This window comes from Varanus komodoensis, unplaced genomic scaffold (assembly GCF_004798865.1).
Source record: "Varanus komodoensis strain SLA01 unplaced genomic scaffold, ASM479886v1 scaffold13_3, whole genome shotgun sequence".
Taxonomy (NCBI): Eukaryota; Metazoa; Chordata; class Lepidosauria; order Squamata; family Varanidae; genus Varanus; species Varanus komodoensis.
The window spans coordinates 1,826,897-1,846,042 of record NW_025335409.1 but is presented as its reverse complement, the minus strand read 5'-3'; the positions used below and the strand labels follow the sequence as shown (position 1 = coordinate 1,846,042).

At 39.9% G+C, this 19,146-nt stretch overlaps 1 protein-coding gene across 1 annotated transcript in view; it reads right to left on the bottom strand.

Annotated features, from left to right (window-relative positions):
• Nucleotides 1-584: 584 nt before the first annotated feature.
• The window catches only part of MAPK11 (mitogen-activated protein kinase 11), a 49,521-nt gene continuing 30,959 nt past the window's right edge, over nt 585-19,146 (bottom strand). Inside the window, exons 5-12 of the mRNA XM_044423329.1 lie at nt 18,290-18,319; nt 18,107-18,154; nt 12,051-12,165; nt 11,846-11,917; nt 10,413-10,492; nt 6,161-6,239; nt 4,558-4,731; nt 585-1,429 (exon numbers count right to left, since the gene is read on the bottom strand). Coding sequence (XP_044279264.1) covers nt 1,356-1,429; nt 4,558-4,731; nt 6,161-6,239; nt 10,413-10,492; nt 11,846-11,917; nt 12,051-12,165; nt 18,107-18,154; nt 18,290-18,319 — 672 coding nt within the window. The 3' untranslated portion in view covers nt 585-1,355. The remainder of the gene's footprint in view (nt 1,430-4,557; nt 4,732-6,160; nt 6,240-10,412; nt 10,493-11,845; nt 11,918-12,050; nt 12,166-18,106; nt 18,155-18,289; nt 18,320-19,146) is intronic.

Here is a 19,146-nt window from a genome sequence, read left to right as displayed (position 1 = left end):
GGTGTTGGTTATGACCTATAAAACCCTAAACGGCTTGGGTCCTGGTTACCTGAAGGAGCGCTTACATCCATATATGCCCGACCGCCCCTTGAGATCTGCGGGAGAGGCTCTTCTCCAGGAACCCTCCATGAAAGAAATTAGGAGGGTAGGTACTCGGAGGAGGGCTTTCTCTGCGGTGGCGCCCAATCTATGGAATGCGCTCCCCAGAAAGGTCCGCCTGGCACCGTCGTTAGTTGTTTTTCGGCGCCAGGTGAAGACCTTTTTATTTAAACGTCATTTTAATTGTTAACAATATTTGCTTATTTATCTGGCCAGGGCGACTTCTTTTATATTTTTTATTTATTTTATATTGTTAATTTTAATTTTATATTGTTATTTTTGTATTTTATTGTATTTTATTGTGTTGCAAGCCGCCCCGAGGCTTCGGCAAGGGGCGGCATAGAAATGTTCTAATAAACAAACAAACATATTCCAAGTTAGACGATCTCATCAAAGAACCTCCAGTTTCAACTCATGTACTACATTCATAAGTACTCGCCTAAATTAAAATTGATCGCAGCTCTCAAAAACCACAGGAAAAATGCTTTGTTTTTAAAATTGTTTATTCTTAGGGGAGGGGAAAGACAGGCACTCCAAAATCACAGAGAAAGTGCTCTAGCGGGGAGATAAAACTCCACTCATTAGAACCTGACACTGTGGACCATTTTAGGGCTAAATCACTAATCAAACTGTGCTCTGAAATTTTCTACAGCTATAGGAAAAATGATGACAGATTTTAATGGTATCAGAAAGTGATGATTTGACGGACTTCCACCTTTTCCTCAATCACTCATGTTCATGAAACAGCTACAAGTATATATTACGCCTAACACACTACAGTGACTCCTCTTCCTAAAGGCACTAGCTATAAATGAAGAGAAGAAAAAATAAAACAAAACATAGATTTAAGGTAATCCTTAAAAACAATACATTGCTTGTATGGACTTCTATTGTTGCTTGAACATACATTCATGCTTTAACTGTACAACTTCAAAATGATAAAAAATCACCCTTTTTGGCATCGCAACTGATAAAATGAGACATGCAGAGGAGACACGGTTAAAAAAGGAAAATTTCAGTGCATCATTTGTCAGAATGAAGCAGTTCTTAATGTTCTGTAATGATTACATTCGTAGTACAAGGCAGAATGCACCCCAGATACAATTCTCTTCTGTATTTTTAATCTGCTTTTCCATAGCTTTCCCAAGATCTTTGGATAGTAAAATCTATGCTTGTGGTATGTGAAATTAAATTGCAGCGCAATGTGTTTAATAATCTTCATAGTACAGCATAGCAAAAAGATAAGGTGTCTGGATTTATTGTTCAATTTCAAGACTATCCATCTTTAAATCAGGTGGTTTAAAGCTGATCACTTCTTCGTATGTAAGTTCTTTTAAAAAAGAGGGAAAGAGAAAACAGTGTGGGTAACAGTGTGGAAATACAAACAGTTTAAATTTGTATCAAATTTTGAAGCCACAAACAAAAGATACAAACATTTTCAAAATTGATGTTTTGTACATAGGGGATGTATAAATTGTGCTCTAATTTTATTTGTTTAATTTGCAAACTCCTGATCCTCAGATTTCTGTGCCAGTAACTAGGGGCTGGATCCAGATTTAGGTGCAGGCTACTGGGGTTGTGGAAGTGGACCTTGTTCCCTTTACAAGCTCTTTCAGTCCCTTGTAAATCTTACACAGAGAGTTGGGGGACCCTTCTGAAAGTGATGTGGCTCATTCATTCATTCATTCATTCATTCATTATATCTGTATCCTGTCCTTTTCTTTTTAAGAACCAAAAGTGGCTTACATCATTCTCTTCCTCCTGTTCTCAATCTTACGCCCACAACAACTCTGTGAGGTAGGTTAGGCTGAGAGTCCGTGACTGGCCCAAAGTTACCCAGCTGGGTCCAGGGCTGAGAATTCAGTTTGAGACCTATGCTCTCAACCACAACACCACACTGGCTCTCATGGGACCAACGCCGTTCAGCAGAGTCTCTTGGCCTTCTGCATAGCATTTTGGAGGGGCTACCACTGGTAGGAGGGAAGAGGGAATCATGTTTCCATCTACACAGCAGCATGTGCCCAAACCTAAAGGGAACCCTTTACAGCATGCGCTAATCATCACAAATCATGATACACCACTGACTTGATGTCTGACTGTCCTTGTACTAATAAAGCTGTGAAAATGACTGGAAAATTTTGGAGAGGTCCTGGAGGACAACAAAATAAAAAAGAAGACTCTGCAATCTTCCATTAGGATCATACACTAAGCATGCCTTGTATGGAGACATCCGAGATGAAACTTCCAATTCTACTGGGGAGGCATTTCAAAACAAACTTAGGGGCACTGTAGAATTAATGGCTCTCTTCACAGAAAGTACTTCCGTGTACAGGCAAGCACAAAAGGTGAGCATACCCTACCGTGGATGCAAGAAAGTTGAATGTATTCTTTTACACATTCAGAAAAAGCATAACCTTAACTCTGCTTATGTCCTTTCCAGCATGGTTTAAATAGGGCCCTGGGGTGGTTTCTTTCCAGCTGCAGATCAATTAAAACACACTTGGTTTCATTAGGCAAAGGTGCCCTAGTGCCGTCAATGATGCAAATGTCTGAAGCAGCCCCCGAAAGAGAGCCTGGAAATGTGGGATCTGCCCTGTTTTATGTGCATAAGCTGGTTTCTAGCAAATGCTTGCAAATGCTACAGGAATGGCTTTTTCTTCTTTATATTGAAGCTAAAAAATCCCTCAAGGCCCTGACAGACATTGAGCTAAACCAGGCATTTTCTTGTGCGGTTCTTTTGTCCTAAAAATGGAAGCAGAGGTTTCTTTAAAAATAGTCACAAACCCTGATTTTCTTTCTGCATTTTAGAACATTGAGCAGACTCCATGAAGCTGATAAAGAACTGCCATTTCAACAAAACTTTAAAGAACACTCTTATGTAAGAGTTCCTAGGCACTGAATTATTCACTATATGGAATGAAAGCAAATATATTTCACTGAATACAGAAATATTAATTCTGTGACTGCTTGGAGACTGTATGTGCATATGTGGGCACACACATGCCCACATACATTAAACCTTGAAATACACAGCCCTGGTATATTTTCTGCTACTTCTAAAGGGAGAAAGTGTTCCTGGAAGACATTTTCTGAGGCCAGATAAAATGACACTGGAAGCCAGAACTGCAAGTACAGCTTCCATGATCAACTCGCATGCTCTTGAAATAGGGTTTGAATGAAAATTTAATGGGGTCTTGCAGTTGACTTGGTGTGCAGCAAATATTTAACATACTTCAGCAACTATTAAACAAATGTTGATATATTCAACATGCCAGATACTGAAATATCAAGTTAAGGGGTAGCACCTGCTTGCAGCATATTAGGTCAATCCCAAGACCCCCATTATCTGTTCATCTGAACCTGATCTCAAAAGCAAATGTAGATTGCACTGTGCTTGCAATTCTGCACAATGAGATTTGTGTATTGTTTTGTTTGTGTTACCCCCAGTAATTTAAAGCCAAGCACAAGGCATACAAATGTATCTACTCTGACAAGACATTAAGAATGGTAACTTCTGTTGTAATTTCAGTTTAAAGTTTTCCTATGCAATCACTCCAAATAAGCCAGTTGGAAAAATGAGTAAAATGCGAAGCTTTTCTTCCTAACAACACAACCAACAGCAGGCATGGCAGATCTTAGACTGCTAAAAATGCAGGCATTGAGGATCGGTGATATGCATGCAGGCAAGAAAGACACAGCTGCAGCTGTAGAAACAGTGGAGGACATTGGATCCAGGATCTGTTTGCGTGGCATGATGGGCTGGATCCAAGATCTGCTTTGCACAGACAGAAGAGCTTAGCTTACAGAAGAGGCCCTTGCCTGAATTTTAGGGATCCCCTCTCCCCCCACCCCATTTGGCAGGGTCTCTTGGCTAGACGGGTTGCTGTAGGGGGAGAAAGTGAGATACTCTTTTTCTGCTTGCCTAGTTCCAAATGCCTAAATCTGGACAAACCCAATTATTATTTATCTTCCTACTACTACTGTACTGCCTAGAAAGGTTTACAATGAAAACCAAAATACAGTAAATCATGGCATGCCTACAAAAACCATGAAAATAAGGTTTAAAACCAATTTCAGAAAGTAAATTCAGATTCCAATCCAGCAACTTGTGAAGAGGGTAATTCCAGTTCTTCTACTTACCTTTCAGAGTCCCACTGGAATAAAACATTTAAGTATGTTTCATAAAAACTTTAAAATGCTACTGTCAATAGCATTCCAATAGCCTATATGAGCTACTAAAATGAGTTAGGTGTGTCCTGCCAATTATTCTACTTCTGCAGTTCTACACACACCAGATATGATCTTCAGTCTGTTTTCTTTACAGAGGTTTATCATCATTGACCTTTCTGGCATAGGAAAGAATCCCAACCATGCAGTTATTGATTAAAAGTTGTGTTTTAAGTGCCTGTTACTCTTGATCGCTTTATTGTTCAATCACAGAATAAAACAATTCCTTACCTTTCCATTCATCTATAACGCGTTCTTTATTCTCTATTGATTCGTCATACAGTTCTGCTTCTGGTTCATCATCAGGATCATGGTATTGTACAAAGTAAGGATGTGCAAGTGCTTCTGAAGCAGTTATTCTTTTATCACTGTCCAGAATTAACATTTTCTCAAGAAGATCCACAGCTACAATTGTAAAAATAAAACAAAGCGACTCAACCATTTTATCTTAACAAGAAAGCCTAGAGATATATTGAACTTTGAAAGAAAATTTTACATGCCTTCCCCAATCTAATCTCAGGCTGTCAATTTATCATTTGCTTTTCAGTATACAAAAATATAGAACTATTAATTCACAGAAGGAAAACAGGATAATTGACACATCTGATAAGTACAATTTTGTATTAAATATATGTAATCAGGTATTTTGTACTCTGAAACTAGTTTCTACATACACAATTTCTTGTACAAAGCCTCTTAAGGTACAGGCAGGAACCCAGCTAATGATTTACTTAGTGATTTGCATTATCAGAGAATTATGTGAAGACAAGTGCAAATTTGTTGCAGTATCAGATATGGCTGCCATTGGCTTAGTCCTTCTGATGTCACAAGTGGGTGGATCACCTTGATCCAGGTAGCTTTATGCTAAGGGAGATGTACACTTTGAATTAAAAGGTCCATGAGTGATTTTGGGTAATTTTTAATTGAAAGGTGAAAGTCAGATTATCATTTAATTGCAGCTTAAGTGTGCAACAGACAACCTGATCCTCAAACAAGGCTAAATTTAAGTGAGGGATACTGAACCTGTTGCAGCTCAATGATTTAATTATATTTTGGAGAAGCTCCAAAATATTTTGGTGGGGAGGTGTATTCCCATCTTCAGTAGGATCAAAATACAAAAAATACCGACATATTGTATCTTGGTTCTTTCATGCCAATGACTAAGCCCTAGGAAAGGGATCTCAACCTTTTAGAATAGAGAGAAATATTGTTCAAAAATCTGGAAACCATCAAACAAGTGGTTGGAGGAAGGGTGGTGGCCATCTAGGGAACCACAGATGTTTGGTCCCGGACCCCAAGGTTCAACCCTCATGATTTAACTGTTGCACAGTTATCACACATTTGCATATATTGGGAAGTCTTACATAGGCAAGAGAGTGAAAGGCAAATATACGCTGTGCAAGCCCTTTCCCCTGTGTCATATAACAAAATTTGGGCATGGGAAATGTGACAGGACATACTCTAGCAGAAGCCAAATATCTCTCTTCACTTTGCAAGACCATTGCCAAATAAGAGGATGAGGCAAAGAAAGGATGATTCTTCAGCCCCTTCCAGTATTCAACAAATAAGCAAGGCTGATCACATATTATCTCTCATAACCACCAAAAAGATCAATTCAGAAAATCACATGGGTGTCCCCTATAAGCTACTTTACAGTTTCTGAAACAGCAGCAAAGAGGTGGCTTTGAATCCTCCACATAGTTCCTGTTCCATCTTCAGATTTCTGAGCAACTAGCAATATTTGGACACTCCCGTCACATTGCTTTTTCCGTGTCATTTGCCCATGTCTCTGTGAAACAGCCGTACTAAATACCGAATGCTCAGAAGTTCTCACCTAGTGGGTTGGCTCCACGAAATACTGCTTTCAGATCCTGTTGTGGCATCTGTGGTAACGATTCTATGTATTTTCTGGCCTGCAAAGAAGGTGTATATGTATGCACTTGTGTTTGTGGTTAAAAACAAATGTTCAGTCTTAGAAAAGTTGCACACATAACTGTTAGGGTACCCAGACTTAAAAATAATTGCATTTTATTACAATCAGCTGTTCCTGTAGATTTGCAGGGTTTACAGATATTCTGGAGGGAGGAAAGTGTCAGAACTACAAACAGGCTGATGAAAGTATTTCTTTAGTTTTCTTTACCCAGCTCATCTTTGCTAAATAGAGGTTTAAATTAGGCACAACTTCCCCATAAAAGCTCCATTATTAAACACATGACTGCAGAAACTCCACAGTCCTGCAGAGATAAAACAGAACCCCTATATTCTCCAAAGTGACATCTGTAGGAATTGTACATTGTCAATATTCCTTAATGGGAATATCCTTATAAAAACTAAGGCATACCCTTATAGCAATAACAAGGCAAGAACATCATTCTCTCCCATGTTTAAATTAAGACCCAAATGGCATTTTTCACTATCTCAATTATTTTCTGTTCCATGTTTTCCAACCCATATCCCTACTTTTCATATCAAAAAGCCATCCATAAAGCAGTTCAAATCTGCTTTTATCTTTGAAATAATAAACGCCACCCTTTCTCTGCCCCACTTCGGCACTCCGTTGCTCAATATTGCAGCTTTCTGACAATGCCTTTCATTAAAAAAGAAAAAAAGAAAAGAAAAACCACTGGAATCCTGACAAGCCTATTATACGCATTTGAACATTCAGTTTGCCTCAATGGGACTTCTGATTAAGATTCAACAGGAGTTTGACTGTATCTTGTTTACTTGCCAGTCTTTCCTTGAAGCTGCAGTAAACTCCACAGGTAACCACTCTTTGAAACCTAGAGCATTAAATAATTTTGATTCTGAGAACAGAATAGTTGTTTTAGATAGCTGAATGTTTTTGAAAATCTCTAATAATGTCTATCAGTTTCTGTGATCAGTTTCTTTGAATGGGATGAAGTCCTTTGCTCATACCCCAGACATTCATGTAAGTTTGTCAACTCCCTGTTGATGTAACAGGTATCAACAAAATCAAGGTTCTAACAAGGGAATCCAATGCCAATAGAACAATATATGACAGTGGAACAGTTTGCCCTGCCTAGGCAAACCAATGTCGCCTCTGAAAATCTGCCTTAGAGTGTTTAGGGACCTCCAAAGCTAATCGGGGGAGATGGGTGAGGGCTGCTAGTAGGTGAAAGGAAACTCCTACTGCATGAGCAAAAGTCTGCTTGTGCAACATTAGATATTGCCTAAAAATGTTTGCATTTTTGGCGGGAGATTGCTTTAGGTAGGTATCATGATACCCAAAGAACATATATTTCCATCTATTGGGGAGAATGGGAGGCGTCATCCTTCTGATTCTCCAGATTTCATAGCAAATTTGCATTCAGTTGGCTGTTCAACAATGGAAGTCCACCAAAATGTTATTCATTTTGTTCAGAGTTTCATTACTGATGCTTTTGGAATGACTGAAAATTCCCTTCTTGCCTCTGTACAGGAAAGGGTATGGTCCCTGGGTACGGACTGAAGACATGCTGGGCAGCCACTGTGCTGAAGCTAAGCAGCTCTGGGCCTCGTCAGTGAAAGGGAGAATATCCAGGAACTACATATAGCCACCTTGATTTACACAATGGAAGAAAGGTAGGATATAAATAATAACTATACTGAACACACAGCCATGATTATTTGTCTTCTGTGTTACTAGAGAGGGAGATAACTACAAGCCAAGAGAAAGAGCACTTGTGATCTTGGGAGGGGGCAGCTACAGGGGAGAGGATGTCTAGAGCAGGGGTCTCAAACTCAACTTACCTGGGGGCCACTGGAAGTAGAGTCTGGGGGAGGCTGGGCCGCATCAAGTATTCCACCACCGCGGTGGTGGTGGGCTGCTCATCCCGCGTTGCTCCCAGAGGCCGGCCCACATGCCGCCGGCGCTTTGAAGGCCGCAGGGTCCCTCCCCCGTGCCCCGCCTGTCCCGGCAATTGGCCTGCGGGCCGCGAGTTTGAGACCCCTGCTCTAGAGATCCTTCAATCTCTAGACAATGTTGGGAGACCAGAAGATTGCATCCGTAATTTGGCTGAATATGTAAGCCACCTTGGGAGGGTAGGTAGAAGTCTATGCAACAACAACATCAGGTCATCTATATGGCCCTACCAAGCAATAAAGAGGATTTTGCCACACATAAAGGGTACAGTTATGGTAGAATATGTGATGGACCAGTTGTCCTAGATTATGACCACTGAAAAAGCATTTTCTTTTCCTGAGTTTCTCTACTAAAGCAAAATATGATATCCAAGTTATGAAGTACAGTGCTCAGTTTGGTTTTGGTCCTGTGCTACACAACATGATCATGTGGATGTTTCCTCCCTACCCCCAAAAACAATTTTCTTTAGTTCGTTATTGTGCAGCTGCATCTGAAAGAAGGGTCGTGCTCCCTTGGATTAATGTACTGTAGTGTAACTGAGATAAAACATGTATGTAAATTCTACCAGCAGTTATTAATCTCCCTAGTATTATTTCCTTGGGCAGTTTCCAAAATACTTGCATTATAAAAACCTGTTTCTATATCAACCTTTTATATATTTGGTAATAGCAACTATCACAGCAGCCTATTTAATAGCCATACTTTTTATTACATGTAATCATTATTTGTTCGCAAATGGGAAGAGAATTAATCTCTCAATTACCTCTTTAATCTCACTGCTATTAATCTTTCAGTTACCCTTTTAACCTACACAATATGTTTAATGGTACTTAAGTGCATAATTTGCGAAACAGGGTGCAATTTTAAGGAGGATACGGGTAAGCATTCCACTCAATAGAAAGTCATGTTTGACTTTAACTGCTTTCGTGCATTCTCTTGTAATTCTGATGAATATTTTAAGGATCCACATCTCCAATTTCACGGTGTTACACAAGCCAGAATAGGCATCTACAAGGTACAAGGATCACTTGTATGTATTATTTAATGATTGTCAGATGTGTGTGTGTGGGAGGGGGGGAGAAATTCAGGTGTGCTGGGAGCTTATGATATCGTTCATTCATACATATAAACACATGCACACTTGTTTATTTACCATTGCTGTGGGTGCAAGTGCAGACACATAAAACAGTGCAAGACAGAGAGCGGTACTAGTTGCAAGTATGGGCAACTTGTGGCATACCAGATGTTTTAGCCTACAACTTCCATCAGCCCTAGGCAGTGGTGAAGAATAATAAGAGTTGAATGTCAGAACACCTGGAAGGCCAGTAGATGTCTGCCTTTGACTTACTGGGTTGGATCCAGACTGGGCCTTACTTAGAGGAGACCCATTAAATTCAAGAGAACAAGTCCCATAGATTTCAATGGGTAACTATGATGAAGTGTACCTCTAATACACAGTTTTCTATGGTTCCAGCATAAACTACTACAATTGGACTACTCTATCAATTTGTCAAAGTTTTTGTTCAGTAGGTCTGTTCTCATGAAAAGATTCATTATCAAATATTGACCACCTAACGATTGGAAAAAAGGATCTAGACTCTGCAACAAACCCATATGCCAGTTCTTCCCTTATATCTCTGATTATAACACTATACTTCAAATTTACCCCCCCACAAAAAAAAAAAAAGAAAAAAAAAGCAGTGACAATACAATTCTTATCCTTAAAGTTGCCACATAGGTCTTTGCTGGGTTCATCACTAACCTGGGAACTCCTCTGTAGTATGTAAAAGGATGAACAAAATATCAGTATGTAAAAGGATGAACAAAATAAAACACAGGTACACCGGCACCTTTGAGCACTGACTGGGCAGACAGCTTCCTTGACCCATGTTTGAAGATGCTCATACAAGGGCTCCTCCTACACAAAGGATGGGACCCCCCCCCCCGAAAGTGCTTTCCATTTCCTTTCATTGACAGGCTGCTTAGACATGTGAATGACAACCTGAATTCTTCTGCTGTGTCTTCTGGGCTTCACCAGCCCACAATGGGATTTTATCAGTGAAAACTGACACCTTTCAACAGTTCTAAAATGAAGCACTCCCGTTCAGCTATCCTCTACATTACAAAGCTGCTGTTTCTGTGCAATTTAGGAAACCAGTATGTGCCAGCTAATAGATTCTAATGATGCGTTAATGGCCACTCTGTTGAAACACATCACACTTACATGCTCTGATGAGATTTTCTTGAGAAGTTCAGAACTGGGTGTACCAACCACTTCCATTATTCGTTTTAGTTGATCAATATCTGCAAGGATTTAAGAAAACTACAGGAAAAAGAGGATGGCAGATGCATCACTTGCTTAAATGGCAGAACCATGTGGAGCTATTGCTTCCTCTTCTCTGCCATCTCATGAAGATGGAGGCATTGCAGACATGAACATCACTGGGAGAGAACTGCTAATGTAACCCTGGGTGGGAGGTTTGGCTTATGTTTATGTAAAATCTCACTGAGACAAATTCCGTAACCAGAGATGGGAAAACTGAGCCATGGGATTACAGGACAACAACCACATTAGCTATTTATTGTGCTTTCATCATTCCCTAGTCATAACTGTTTCTATGTTCGTCATCATTACAGTGCATTAGTACCCTGCCTTTGTTCTTCTAGCAAGGAAGCCAAGGCAGCTTACAAGTGTCTCTTCCTCTCCATTCTGTCATCACAACAACAACCCTGTCAGGTAGAGTAGGCTGAGAAACGGTGACTGGTCTAAAGTCACCCCGTGAGCCTCATGGCTGAGTGGAGACTAAAACTCTGATCTCCTGTGTCCCAGCCCTGCAGTCTTAACCATGACACTATACTGGTTCTCAGCATGACCCTCCCATTTTGATTCTGCTGTAAAAATGTGCTTTTGATGTGTCTGACAGATGAGCAAGTGGTTTCTATACTAGTGTGGTTTCCACCCTCATTCACTTCTCCCACTGTTGGCATGTGACCTGTTAGCCACCATACCTGAAATTCAATCCCATGCTGGACACCCACAGCAGCTCCAGGGGGCTCTGTGGTAGCTGTACACCCGACACATGAAAAACATGGTGCCAGTTTTGGACGATCAGAGAAACCATGGTGAATCATGGAGAGCTGAGAACAGACTGGTTTTTTAAAATCATGGTTTCCAAAGTTTAAAGGCACTATGAAGAAATACCACAACAGGGTTTGGACAATACAGTGGGCCATCATGCCTAAGAAAAGACCATGGTTTGTTGAGTCATGCAAATACGCCTCTTATTTCCATGTAGCTCTGGGTACCACCAAAACAGAAACGGATCCTGTGTTTACCAGGAAGGTTAGATATTTCCCAGCAACTCTTTTTCATCTATTTCAAGCTGTGTTTGTATCTGGGTCATTATTTAAATGAAGCATACAGAAACCAAGATTTTAGGCAGCCTACTGTGGCTTAAGGACATAGTGTTGTTACTCTTGATGGCTGTTTTCATGCCCAGCTGTGAAAAACAGTCACGATTAACAATGAGCAACATGCTTGCTGAACCAATTTTGTTAAATGACTAACACTCCCTTAAAAGCCTTTTGGGGAAGAGAACAGAGCAAGAGCTGCAGTATATTGGCACTTGTGTTGCTTCATAATAGGAGGAAGGATACAGTCGTTTCCAGGGAAAAGGGCCTTCCCTTTTAGGAGCTCTGCCATGATGCATCCAACCGACCAAATGTCCACTGCCAAAACACAGACAAGCCAGGAATTTCAGGGGTTCTTCTTGATATTACATAAATCTTCCCTCCCAAGCCCTTATGGAAATATTTTTTTCATAGAACTACAACAGGAGCAAGGAACTGTCTTTGATCTTACCTGTTTGATTATAATGCATCCAGTTTAACATGATTTCCGGAGCTCTGTACCACCGAGTTGCTACATAACCTGTCATTTCGTCATCAGTTTGCCGGGCTAAACCAAAGTCTAAGATCTACAGAATAATTAATAAAATGTTTTCTATTATTTTTATTATATACACATTCATGGTTTTCTTTATTCTGGCTATTGTGACTCATCTAAGCTGGGGATTGGCAACAGAAATCTCTGATCTAAATCTGGCCCAGGGTGGAACAGCACTTGATCCATTTATCATCAAGAAATTCCTGTCTTTTCCCTGTTACTTGACCAGAACCTACAACAATGCTCTACTTCATTTAGTGGCTTGAGACATATAACAAAAATCATGGGTTAGAGAAAAAGCATGCATTATCATGCTAGCTACGCAATCATGTAACATCTGTCATTTCCTAGGGCCCAGATAAACAGTACTTTAAATCCATCCATCCATCCATCCATCCTTCATTTCTACTCCAGAGTAGGTGCTGGGGTCTTGATCCAGATCTTCTAAGACCCTCTACCATTCACACTATGAAGCCGATCTGGATGAAGGGCCTTGCACCTACTCTAGACTTCAAAAAAACCTCTGCCGCAAGAGTATGATTAAATGTAAAGTCCATTTTAGCCCTTCTGTACTCTAGAAGTGACAGGTACTCCTGGGTTATTTCAGCTTCCAATCTAATTCTGTTGCTCATTCTTTCTTTCTTCTTCTTTTCTAGAAATAGTCTGAGAATCAACCATGGGTCTGTGTAAAAAATATCAGTGTAAGGCGGGAGGGAGCTGATGGTGACACATGGCATTCAGCCCAGAAAATCAGTGGTAGGGCTGAAGGAGCTATTTAGTATGTTCCTTGTGTCTCTGGCCTTAGGAACATCAGAAGCTGTCTGTTACCAAGCAAGTCTCTTTGTTCAGCTAGCCCAGTGTAGTCTACTCTGACTGGCATGTTCTCCAGTGTCTCAGACAATATTCATGACATCTGCTCCCCAGTCTTTTCAACTGGAGATCATGGGGACTCAGCCTGGACCTCTTGCATGGTAGGTGTGTGTTCTACACTTAGAACCCTATAGTCCTTCTTGACTGAAAACCATTCCACCTCACCTGAAGGACAGTTGAGAAACAAGCATACAATCAGAAGGAAATTTTTTCTAGCCATTTCATTGATTATCATTGATCAGGAGTAACAGAGTTACCACCTCCCCATCTGTCTTTTTAGGAAGCCTTTTGTTTTTCTAGGTTTTTTCTAGGGTCTACTAGGCTCTTCATCTTACAAAAGAACCACCTCTCTACTATATGGGAACCAGTTCTACATGGGAAGCCTTCAACAGGCAAGGGGGGCTTATAACAAATTCTATAGTATTTCGTCCAGAAAGTTTGTCAGCAATGTGGTCACTCAATGTCACTTATAAGATATAAATCAGATTTTTAATGTGTCTCATTTAAATGTTGCATGAACCTTAAAGGATGAATTAGTGATGAGAGAGTTAAAATATTTGCCCAGTGATTGTAAGTGCGTAGTGAATTAGAGACAGACCTCTTTAGAATGGTGGCCTGATATTTGTGATCCTAAATATCTTGCTGCAATGCCAGTTCACATCCTTGACAAAAACATATTGGTCAACTTACAGGTAAACACTAGCCAATTTTCATGTCACAAACCAGGATTCTGGGGAAATGTGGCTTACTGAGAATGATTAGTGTGCTCACACACACTGTCCCGTTGCTCCCACCTGGCTCCTCCTGCCAGTAGAAGCAGCTGAACAAGCCATGAACTCTCCACAAGAAATGATGGCTTATGCCTCAGGCTTGTTTTAGGAAAGAAACAAACAAGAATTCCTGGTTGGAACATCAGAATAAACAAGTCACAGATGTAAAGTTCATGGTCTGTTGGGAAATGTGGAAACTGCCTAATACTGACCTGGTTTGCACAACAATACAGAGTTGGGTTGGGTATGGGTTGAAGATAGGTTGCCATTGAATTGTGGATGGTTATTGTGTGCAAGCCCTGCACTATGGTCTAATGTAGGCTAATTAACCACAAACAACCCAGAGATCACAACCCAGCAACAAACTACAAATTGTCTTCCTGGGTTGTTCATATTAACAACCCATATTTAAACTCTAGTGCTGGTTTCACATGTAACAACAACTCACAATGCAACAACAATCATATGCTACCCACATTCTGAGTTGTCATTACATGAAGACCATAGCAATGGGTCAGACTGGAAACAGTTCTCCAAAACTTCAGGCAGGAGTTTTTCCAATCCTACCGGCAGATGCTGGAGATCAAACCTGAATTTTCTGCAAGAAAAGCATGTGTTCTACTATGGAGCTACAGTCCCTTCCATGTTGAGCCATTCCCACCAACAGGGACAATCAAGCAGTGTGCACCAGCACATTTGTATGATCATGATAAGCTAGGATTCCCCTAGGTTATTATGATATGTGAACTGGGCCAGTATTTTGCAAGACCAAGCCCTCCCCTATATTATATTAATGTTCAGAATTCTCAAAACCAGTGCTGAAGATCTGAGATGAAAATAAAAACATTGTCTATGACATTCAAAGCTTTATTATACACTCTAAAAATACCCTGTTACAGGAAGCGAACATTCAATTGTGCTTGAAGAGCTTAAATTACAATTCTGATAAGAGACTTCAACCACGCAAAAAGCATAGCCTGATTCAAAGGCTTCATCAAAATATAAGTGCTTCAAAAAGAATAATCCATAAGCCAATTAATTCCAGTGCACTTGCTTCTCAGCCATAGCATTTAATGGGGCTAAGCCTAAGCTAGTACATTACCCAGGGCAGTGTTCTTCTTCACAGGGTGGGAGAGTAGGAACAACCCTCCCATTCATCAACATCAGGACTCGCCCCCATGTGATATGGGAGGCAAGTGGTCCATCATATGAAACAAAGCACTGTATATGAGGAAGAATTTATGGGCCACAAAAGCTATCTAAAGATTCAGAGTTTACTCCACCACATCAAATCAAGAAAGCAAGCAAAGCATCTAATTGCTAACTTATGTTGGACATGAAACTTAAGTTTGACATGGAAAAGAATACCAGATCAGCATGTTTTCAGCTTTTCCCCTCCCTGGTAATTATATTTGAGATAGCTTTACATTCACAAGATAAGTGAATAATCAGCAAATGAAATGAAACCAAGATTTCATTGAAACTACTGAAACTGAAATCTTTGGACTCCAGAAAAGGCACTTGGAACTGCACATTTCTTAGAGACTGTCTTCTTCTTTTTATCTCATGGCAATCCTGAAGACGGGCACCTGCCAGCCACATGTCAACGTCAAATAATCAGAGCAAATGGTATGGTAGTTTTGGTAGCTGCTTCACAGTTACAGAACTCCTTTTTCTCTGAAGGCTAATTAAATCAGGATTGTATTGTTTGTATTTATTTTGATATTTATATCTTATGCATCCATGAATTTACTTGTTTAGTCGGAAAGGGAGGATGCTGTAACTCTGAACTGTAGGATGTTTCCTGAACATAGATTCCATTCCGGATCACATGCCCAGTGGGATAGCAACCCATGTCTCAGGGGTCATTGCATCTAGTCCTTGCACCCGGGCCTGCTACATCCTGTGCTGAATTAGAACTGTACACACAGCCGTGGGCATATGGTCAGCACCATCAGCTGTTGCTACTGCCTGAGATGATCGCTGGATTTAAACCTATATGTCTGGTTTTATATTTGCCTCTATTCTTAAATGGATTGTTATTCCTTTGAAATAGAGAGGAAGAAAAAATATACATAAATAGTATCAGTTAATAGAAGGTTTCTTCTGTTCTGTCACAGGACAAAATATAGGCTAGAAACATTATTCACCAAGATTTCCTAAGGTGGGACTTGGCATGTTAGGAAGAAAGCTCAGAAATATGAACATCCTTAAAAAAATCAGTAGAAATCCGATGATCTGTCAAGCAAGACACAAAGTCAATTCCACTCTGTTAGTTTGTATATGCATTGCCATAACATTTTGGTTATTATGTATCTTCTTTTCAAAAGGCTTGCCTTGAACTACAATTGCAGCAGTGATGTCTGCTATATTAGTCCTGCTGTAAATAGTCTGACATCAAACTAATTGCCAAAGAAAGTAAACTGGTCTTATGTAATCCATACAACGTATTAGGGTGGATTTCATTTAAATCATGATTTAAATCATAGCCAGTATGGTTTTCTACATAATTTGCACATGCCTGCCTTTACCATAGGTAGAGAATCTTCATTAAAATATTCCCAAACTGGGTCTCTTCTATGGTCTGCTGCAAGTACAGATTTTCTCCTCCAAGGAAAGAATAATATGATAAACCTCAGGCTGTACACAAAAAGATCCAAAGGCTTTGTGGGGTATTCTGCTCAAAAGGGTTCACTTTCACTGTTACTGCTTGCCCCTCTCTCTTCACACTTAACTTCTTGTGCAGATATATTCCACTTTCAACATTCTTCCAGTTTGTGAAGGTGGCTGTACTTCTTTTCTATGTCACATTAGCCACCCTTTCATTTGTTCTGATGTTTACTTCTGATGCTGATGTAATAGTTTAAGAAGCTCGGGAGCTGGTGCCATGTCTATTATTAAAGTATATTATGTATTTTGAATTCACCCATCCATAATATTTGACACTCAGCCAATCCACATGTCCCACACAGCACTATATTTGATAGTACACATGAAGAATATGGAACCTGGCAGTTGCCGAAGCCACAGGAAGCCTGTGAATTTTGACAAATGATAGACTTTCAGATTAGAGGTTTATGGATTGTGTTAAAGTTGTTCTGTCTCTAATTTGCAAATTGTCATGTGTCTTTCATTCATCACTTGCTCATTGACAGAACTGGATTGTTAAAGTCAGAATTTCATTCTAGTCATGCTAACGCTACTCATGCTAATTTCATTTTACTGTCACATACATCTAAAGTGAATCAGTTTTAATTTACATTAGTGAATGCACATTTATGTAAGGGCACATTAGCATAAATCTGACCAAAGTGAAAACCAGTCTTCAAGTCCCTAGGCTCCACATGATTCTGAAAAAGCCAGTCCACTGAGGAATCCACAGGTCAGGTTCACAGAAATTAAACTTGTTTAACTCCATTGCAGACTTCACCTATTTCAGATAGCCTTTCACAAAAGTGGCTCTAATATAGGCTCTCACCAGACAAACCACTGGCTGGGCAAACAACTACCTTTTCACCAGTTTGGAGATTCATGCTTTGGTTACTTTGTGGTAGGAAACTTTTGCTGAGGAAGTGTGTGTTATTTCTTAGTTTCTACCAAGGCACACTTTCCCCCATGCTAAACAAATAAGAGGTTTTGTCATAGCTACCAACTGTATGTGTAAATGATAGCCAATTCAGATACAAATCCTTTCTTCAAACTTTTAAGGGTGCAAATTCTCTGCATGTTTAAAGAGAGAAAAAAATCACACATCTCCTAACACTGCTGGCTGGGAAATGCCAGGAGATGTAGACTTTTTTCTGCAGATACACATAGGATCATGCCTTTAAGGTTCCACACCTTTGGTTGCTTCTTGGGCGTTTTGATTTCCCACTGAGATGAAGCCTGAAACCGTCAATACTTATAAAGCAGCATAAAAGGTTCAATTTCTTTTGCAATTAGTTTGACATAAGAGCCCATGTTTCAATAGATTTACTGGCCTATATCTACTCTTTCATCCTGACATCCAGGGTGTGAAAACGAAACATGCATTCATGTGAGCAGTTACTCTGGGGAGCAAAAGGATTACTGCCTTGAAGAAAGATTCAAACTTTCACAGCAGTTCAGAGAGAGCTTTAGAAAAAATAGATGTACACAGATCAAGCAAGTTGTAATGTCTGAAAGAGTAACTAACTATGGTTCTTCCAAAATTTTTATTTCCTTGCCCAGTGTCACCATGGCAACATCTAAAGCAGGCTAAGCATAAAAACGGACATGCCTCTATTTTAGGTTTGCTTTGAAAAGAACTAAGTCAACATTTCACTGAAATAATCAAAATAGCATGAATCCTACCCTTAATTCACAGTCTTCATTTACAGCTAGGTTACTGGGCTTCAGGTCCTGCATCAGAATGAATAGTTAGGAGTGTTAAAACAGGGCTGAAATTGATAAGGTGAAAGGAGTCTTGTAACAGTTTCAGTACAGCAAGCCTGTCTGAAGTTGTGTACAGTGCATCACATCATTCATGCAGCTTACCCGGTGAATGATGCCAGCTGAATGAATATACTGGAAAACAAAATGAAAACAGGTAAGGTCAGAAACTGAAGCCAAATACACATGGGAAAAGACAGCAGTTAGCAGTCATCACCTGACTGATGTTTTTTATACAGAACAAATATTTAGGTTAACCTTTGAAGGAAGCACAGAGTGAAGTAACAGAATCATAAAGTAACCATAACCAAACTTTGTACTCACACACACACACACTCATACACATATAGGACTCTCATACAAAACACTGCTACTCTCTTGCAATATAGACCCTGGGAATTCAGTTTCACATTTCAACTAGAAAGCCCTAGAGAAGGTAAAGTAGAAAAAGGAAGTGTCCGGTGTACTTCACAATGCTTAAGAGGTTGGGGTTCCCCATTTCCTCATCTCAGCTCCGATGCAGAAAGGATACTGTATTCTGGATGGGAGAAAAAAAAATACACCTTTCCTTCTTCTTTGATCAAGATGCATCAGGACAGAATTTTTCAGGTCTCATGTATATCTTTCTGCATTTTTTCTGTCTTGTTGGCTAGGATAACCCAGCAATAAGAACAGATGCATTGGAATCAGTGAGAGTTAAGTTGGTGAGAATCATGACTCATGGGTCCCATGGAGTTCAGTGGGTTTCCTCTAACTATGATTAAGTCTAAGTCTGTATCCAACTGATACATGTGTTCATGTGTTCAATATAATAAGCAATTAGAAATTAAATGCACATGTGCACAGGGACAGATATAGTGTACCTGGTGCACACATGCACACACAAATGCTCAACATATATGCACAGAGACATACCAGACACGTACACACACATGGCTTTCAATATGTAGCTGCTTAGGTTC